This window comes from Crocuta crocuta, unplaced genomic scaffold (assembly GCF_008692635.1).
Source record: "Crocuta crocuta isolate KB4526 unplaced genomic scaffold, BGI_CrCroc_1.0 scaffold163, whole genome shotgun sequence".
Classification (NCBI taxonomy): domain Eukaryota; kingdom Metazoa; phylum Chordata; class Mammalia; order Carnivora; family Hyaenidae; genus Crocuta; species Crocuta crocuta.
In genome coordinates, this window is record NW_027529533.1 from 6,494,321 (window position 1) to 6,501,814 (window position 7,494).

Sequence of the window (7,494 nt, forward strand, 5' to 3'; positions counted from 1 at the left end):
ACTCTTTCTATCTCAAAATAAACAAACTTTTTTAAAAAAACAACAGGAATTTATTCTCCCACAGTCCAAAATTAGTTATCACTTAGCTGAAATTAAAGCGTTGGCAGGGCCATGCTCCTTCTGGAGGTTTCAGGAAAAGGATCTGTTGCTTGCCTCTTTCAGCCTCCAGGGACTACCAGTTATTACATGGTTGTGCAATCATTCCAGTCCCTGTCTTCATGGTCACATTACCTTTCTGTGTCAAATCTACTGTCTTTTTACAAGGTACACATAGTTGCACTTTTTTTTAATGTTTATTATTATTATTATTATTATTGAAGGAGAGAGAGAGAGAGCGTGAGCACGGGAGGAGCAAAGAGAGGAAGACACAGAATTCGAAGCAGGCTCCAAGCTCTGAGCTGTCAGCACAAAGCGCGACGTGGGCCTCAAACTCAGGAACCACGAGATCATGACCTGAGCTGAAGTCGGATGCTTAACCGACTGAGCCACCCAGGTGCCCCCACATAGTTGCACTTAGAGCTCACCAGAATAATCCAGTAGATAGTATCCCCATCTCAGAATCCTTAATTATAACTACAGCATTGTTGTTGTTGCTAACATATAATAACATTCAAAGGTTCCAGGGATTAGGGTGTGAATATCTTTTTGGGGAGCAATTATTCAGTTTACCATAATCCCTATTGCTTCTTTTTCTTTTATTCTCTCTCTTTTCTTTTCTCCTGTTTTTTATTCTTGTTCATCTTTCAGAAGTACAAAGTAGCAAGAAGATTGATTGAATATGATGTAAAGTTATGAGGAAGAGTTGAGTAGATAGATATGGTCTAGATGCGTAAGTGAGCCTGATTACCCTCACTATACAGCATCAAATTGTATTCACATTAATTTTTGTTGTCACTGAATTAGTTGATAGTAATACTTTTGTTAAATTCAGCATCCTTTATCAAAGTTATTGTTGAATTGTTGACTAAAATGTGTGAGTTAACATGAAATTTCTTTCCAACTAAAAGCATCCATTGATTAGATTGGTAGGCATTGATGTTATTACTGAGAAAATAGCCAAAAAGCTGATAGCATTGTTTCAAAACACACTTTCCTTTAAGCAGAATTTTTTTTCACATTTGCAATTTGTCTCAGACTTGCATTTAATGAAGGGAAGCAGAAGAGTTGGCTGAGTTCCAGTCCAAAAGTCCATTATCAAGAGGCCTTTGTGGTTTGGGACATCTCAGCTAACCTTTGGGTCTCTGTTTCCTAATATCTATCATATAGGAGTTGAATTATATGATTGGTAATATCCTTTCTACCTCTAAAAGCTTTTGTCTAGTATTTAGTGTAATGTATTTAAAAACCAACAAACAGAGCAATAAACAAATTTTGTTAATTTTGTACTATTTGAAAAACGAATCATATTGGCAAGCTCATTTTGAAATAACTGTTCATGCTTTTTGTTTTTCCATAGATGGACCACACATCCCCGACCTACATGCTTGCTAATTTAACCCACTTACATTCTGAACAACTTCTGCAGGGCTTGAATCTTCTTCGTCAACATCACGAACTCTGTGACATCGTTCTTCGAGTAGGTGATGTTAAAATCCATGCTCACAAAGTGGTACTTGCCAGCATCAGCCCATATTTCAAAGCTATGTTCACTGGAAACCTTTCTGAAAAAGAGAACAGTGAGGTTGAGTTTCAGTGCATTGATGAAACTGCTCTCCAGGCCATTGTGGAGTATGCCTATACCGGGACTGTTTTTATATCGCAGGACACAGTTGAATCTCTTCTTCCCGCAGCAAACCTACTCCAGATAAAGCTTGTCCTGAAAGAATGTTGTGCATTTCTTGAAAGCCAACTTGATCCTGGTAATTGTATTGGAATTTCTCGTTTTGCAGAGACATATGGTTGTCATGACCTTTATTTGGCAGCTACTAAGTACATATGCCAGAATTTTGAAGCCGTTTGCCAGACTGAAGAGTTTTTTGAGCTTACACATGCTGATTTGGATGAAATTGTTTCCAATGACTGTTTGAATGTAGCTACTGAGGAGACTGTTTTTTATGCACTTGAGTCTTGGATCAAGTATGACGTACAAGAACGTCAGAAATACTTAGCACAGCTACTTAACAGTGTAAGATTACCATTGCTGAGTGTTAAGTTTCTTACTAGACTATATGAAGCAAATCATCTTATTCGTGATGATCGTACTTGTAAACATCTTTTGAATGAAGCCCTGAAATACCACTTTATGCCTGAACATAGACTCTCTCATCAGACAGTCCTGATGACACGACCTCGCTGTGCTCCCAAAGTACTTTGTGCAGTAGGAGGAAAATCTGGGCTATTTGCCTGTTTGGACAGGTAAATAGAAGGCTTTCTTAAAGGATTGATGCTAAAAGATTTTATGCTTTTTAAATATGCTAATGTTCCATATTTTTTAAATAGTTTGATTTTACTATCTGCTTTCTTTGCTTCTTTTTGTTTCTTCCATTCTTCCTAAAACACTTATCTGATTATTTCAATCACATTGTCATCCATTTTCTTCAACCCTCTCAGTTGTCAGCAACCTCCCCTCAAGCCCTCTATGTACAAACTTTATCCACTTTGATTACTTTTCTACCGTTTTATGTCTTTTTTTTTCTTGTGACACTCTTTACATTATTATTCGACCAGGTCAGCAGGGACTTATTATTGCTAACTATAACAAGATGCTAAAGAGGAGAGCTAGGAATCTTTGATAAGGGCAGACGGGGGACTAGAGTGGGTTTGAATGAATACCTTTAATTAGAAGAACCACCAAAGAAGTAAGAAAAAGTAGGATACCAATACAAATCATGGGCTTCCATATTTATTTTCTTCAGTGTGAATATGAATAACAATAGTAAAGAGTGTTTTCTTTTCTAATAACTTACAGTAGGAGTTGTCAGACTTTTTTTTATAAAGAGCCGAATAGTAAATATTTTAGACTTTGCGGCCATATGGTCTCTGTCATAACTACTTAGCTCTGCCATTGTAGTGTGAGTGCAGCCATAGAGAGTGCATAAACAAATTAGGTGACTGGGTTCTATCAAAACTTGATTTACAAAAGCCCCTGGTGGGCTGAATTTGGACCATAGCCATAGTTTGCCAATCTGATTTGGAGCATTATACAAGTAACCTTTATATATTGAAAATGTAGCAGGATGTTACCTTTGCATTACACTTGAATGGGAATGCTTCATGAAAACTTTGGTGTTTGACAAATTTACTTAATACTATGGATTTCTTTCTGGCCATTTTCAAAAATTTAGTAGATTGCTTTTTTCCTGTCCAATGATAGAAAACTTCATGTTTTAGCAGTGTCAACTGATATATCTATATCTTTTAAAAAGTTGCACCGTGCATAATAATTGTCTAAAATTAAGTTAATTGCATAATCTAAATCTAGTATCACTGAGATTGGGCTATAGGTAGAACATTAGTTATGGTGACTACGGAAATTGTTTACTCTTATTCTTTTTTTTTTTAATATTTTTATTTATTTCTAGGAGAGAGACAGCGTGAGCAGGGGAGGGTCAGAGAGAGAGGGAGACACAGACTCTGAAATAGGCTCCAGGCTCTGAGCTGGCAGTCAGCACAGAGCCCGACGCGGGGCTCGAACCCACAAACCGTGAGATCATGACCCAAGCGAAAGTCGGACGCTTAACCGACTAAGCCACCCAGGCGCCCCTGTTTACTCTTATTCTTAAAGGCATTAATTATTGGCATAAAGCAAACCATATTAATTAAATGTCATAACAGAAAATTCCATATGTGAATTTACATGGTAAAAATTCTTGACCAGTTATTTCTTCGTCTCTCGTGTATTAAAAATAATAGACATTGGGGTGCAGTCAGTTAACCATTCAACTCTTGGTTTTGACTCAGGTCATGAACCCATGGTTCAAGCACAGAGCCTGCCTGGGATTCTCTCTCTCTCCCTCTCTCTCTGCCCTTTCCGCACTCAGTCTCTTTGTCTCTTTCTCTTTTTCCCCATCTCCCTCTCACACCCTCTCTCTTTCTCTCAAAATAAACTTAAAAAAAAAATAGACATAAATTTTTGAAGAGTTATAAGAACTGTTGATATCTTTAGACCCAGTAATCTTTCATCATATGTTCTGTCAAAAGAAATTTTAATGTCATTTGCACAAAGCCAGTATTATTTATAACTGTGGAAACATTGGAATCAATCCAAGTAATAATTCAATATAATTCTACAAAAATAGTGTAGACATGGTGCATCAGATACATTATGTTGGATAACGGATCTTTAACAAGTTTATAATTTAGTTAAATATTTATTTGACAGCTATTTAAATAGATAATTGTAAGATGTAGTGTTAATGGAGTGTTTAAAATAATTCCATAGAAGTGTCAAAAGAAAGGCATTTATCCCCCCTTGAAGGATTTAGGAAAAATATTCTGGAGAAGTTAATGCCCAAGCTGTGTTGAAGGCTAAGCAAGATCCAAGCAAAAGACAGCAGGGGGGTCACAGGAAGTACACAAAGACATAGTGGAATGACAGTGTAGGGTGTGCAGAAAACTGAAAGCTGTTTGTGGGGCGCCTGCATGGTTCAGTCAGTTGACCGTCTGACTCTTCATATTGGCTCAGGTCTTGGTCCCAGGGGTGGGGGATTGAGCCCCACATCAGACTCTACATCAGGTTTGGAGCCTGCTTCAGATTCTTTCACTCCCTCTCCCTCTCCCTCTCTCTCTCCCTCCCTCTCTCCCTCTCCCTCCCTCTCTCTGCCCCTCTTCCCTGCTCTCTCCCTAAAATAAAAAAATTAAAATCTCGAAAAAAAGAAAGAAAAAAAAAGAAAAAGGCTGTTTTGTATTCCAGAGTATAAAGTTCAAAGATCAGGGGTGTTTGGCTGGCCCAGTTAGTGGAACACATGACTGTTGAATCTTGGGGTTATAAATTCAAGCCCTATATTGGGTGTAGAGATTACTTAAAAATAAAATCTTAAAAAATAAAGAAAAGAAAAAAACAAATTAAAATAAAATAAAGTCCAGAAGTCTAACCAGCAAGTGGTAGACAGTGGTCAGTATGGGCCAAGTTAAAGAAGGTATTATGTGCCATGATGAAGAGAATATTTTTCTTATGTGAGTCAAAAAACTAAAAAGGGTAGTGAAATGATCAGATTCATATATTAGATCATTTTGGCTGCACTATGGAGAAAGATTGAGAGGCCAGGATTAGTATCTGAGTGATTAGGAAAGAGGTTATTATAAGAGATAGTGAGGTCCTCATTTAGGGTAGAAGTAGCAAAATTAGAGAAGGGGGCATTAATTTAAGAAATGTTTTAAGAGAGCAAACTGACAAGATTTAGTTGCATGGATATGAGGGGATGTCCAAGATGAGTTAGATTTCTTGGTTAGATGTTAAATAAATAGTTATATACAGAGAGAGAATATAGGAAGAAGAGCCATTTTAAAGGGGAAACTAATTTTTTCAGTTTTGGACATACTGAGTTTGAAGTGCCTATTAAATATCCAAGTGAAGGATGTCACACTAGCTGGAAATGGTTGCAAAGCTCAACAAAGAGATCAGAGCTGGAAATGTTCAAGTTATTGATATATAGTAACGTTTAGAGGTAAAGAAACCATGAAGTCTTCTGGACTTCTGGACTGGCTTAAATGTCCCTCCTTTCTGCCCATTAAAAACATAGAGAACAGAAAAAAGATTGGTTCATAAATGAACCTCTGGGGAACATTAATATTCAAGATGAGGGCAGCAGGAACAATCTTAAGAGATTAGAGAATCTAGAGAGAATAGTTTTATTATGTTTTTAAATATAAAAACAGAGGGAGGCAAACCATAAGAGACTCTTAAATACAGAGAACAAACTGGGGGTTGCTGGAGGGGAGTTGGATGGGGAGATGGGGTGGTTGGGTGATGGGCATTGGGGAGGGCACATTTTGGGATGAGCACTGTGTGTCCTATTTAAGAGACGAATCACTGGGTTCTACTTCTGAAGCCAAGACTACACTGTATGTTGGCTAACTTGAATTTAAAAAATAAAATAAAATAAAGTTAGCCTTAACAGCCTTAAAAAGTTAAAATTAAAAATGAAGAAAAAAAGAGAGAGGATACTGTCATGAAATCCAAGCAAATGTATCAAGAAGGAAAAGATGTGATTAAAAATGTAAAACACCAAAGAAAGTTCCAGAAAGATAAAGATAGAAGAGTGGCTCTTAGACTTGGCTATATGGAGATAATTTGTAACTTTTGGTGGATTGATTTCAGCATAACTGTAGAAATGCTGCAGTATAGCACATTGAGATGTGTATATAAAATAAGAAAATAAACTGTGAAGACTTTGAAGAATCTTGGCTGAGTTGAGAGAGGTACGGCAAAATGATAGAGTCAGAACTTTTTGTTTATTTTGTTCTGGAATAAAGAGACATGACTGTGTTTCTGTCAGATGTCACTGTGTTTCTTATCCCTAAAGAGGGAGGGATAAGGTAAAGGTATAGGATAGAGGAATGGTCATTGATGGAGCAAGAGTTTAAAGGAAATAGGACGGGGTTGGTACCAATAGCAAAGTTAGATGTTAAGTATGAGAAAGATGGACTCCTTTATGCCCCAAGACCAGAAATGAGGATAAGTTTGCTGGAGAGGGGAGGGGTAGGAGAAGGAGTTTAAGATAGGTACTCTCTAGTAGCCTCAGTTTTTCCTTTAACTGGGAAAGGAAGAAGGTCTGCACAAGAGGGAAGTAGGGACTAGGTAGGTAGCTTAAGGAAGTTCTCAGGAAGTTCTGAGAACAGTGTTGTTTCTATTTACACATAGGGAGTCATAAGGATGGCAGTACATTAAAAGTATTTTTGAATAATCATGCAAATACATTAAATGGTAAATGGACTTTTAGCCACACCACTCATGACATCACTCACCTCAGTGCTCTAAGTTACAGGTCAAATTCTAAGAAAGAAGCTCTCATTACAACTAATTATTCATTTTTCCTCAAAGATTATAAGGACTGATGCCTTTATATCTTGTATCTCTGTTTACCTAGAAGAATCATCTCTGAAAACCCATCATCATAGCTGAACTCTTATTATCATTGAGAGTTTTTTTCTCACACCAATTAGTTAATCTAACTGCATGTTCAGTTATTCCATTCTGACATATCCAGACTTAGCCCAGACCCCACTGTTTAAGGATATAGTTTCAGAGTACTATTCCCACTTAAGATGCTAGCCACAAAAGGGGTGCCCAGGCTACCCACATTTCTTTATGGAGGACTGAAGATGCAGGGATTCCCACAACACCCCCCTTGAGTTTGATGATTTGCTAGAATGACTCAGAGAACTCGGGAAAGTACTTACTTACCTTTTTCAGCTTATTACAAAAGTTATAACTGAGGGACAACCAAATGGAAGAGAGACATCGAGCAAAGTGTGGGGAGAAGAACAGTGCTTCCATTCCCTCTCTGGGCATCCCCCCACCTCCCCCCACCTCCACACCCCAGCAGCTCAGTG

General features: G+C 37.6%; 1 protein-coding gene across 7 annotated transcripts in view; it reads left to right on the forward strand.

The window, feature by feature from the left end:
* KLHL28 (kelch like family member 28) overlaps window positions 1–7,494 on the forward strand; it is a 29,229-nt gene that overhangs the window by 9,591 nt on the left and 12,144 nt on the right. For 6 of the 7 annotated variants that reach the window (XM_077761293.1, XM_077761295.1, XM_077761290.1 and 3 more), the window contains one exon: window positions 1,457–2,355. In XM_077761293.1, the coding sequence (XP_077617419.1) occupies window positions 1,457–2,355 (899 nt within the window). Of the gene's footprint in view, window positions 1–424; window positions 494–1,456; window positions 2,356–7,494 lie in introns of those variants that run through there. The other variant, XM_077761296.1, reaches the window with a different exon arrangement.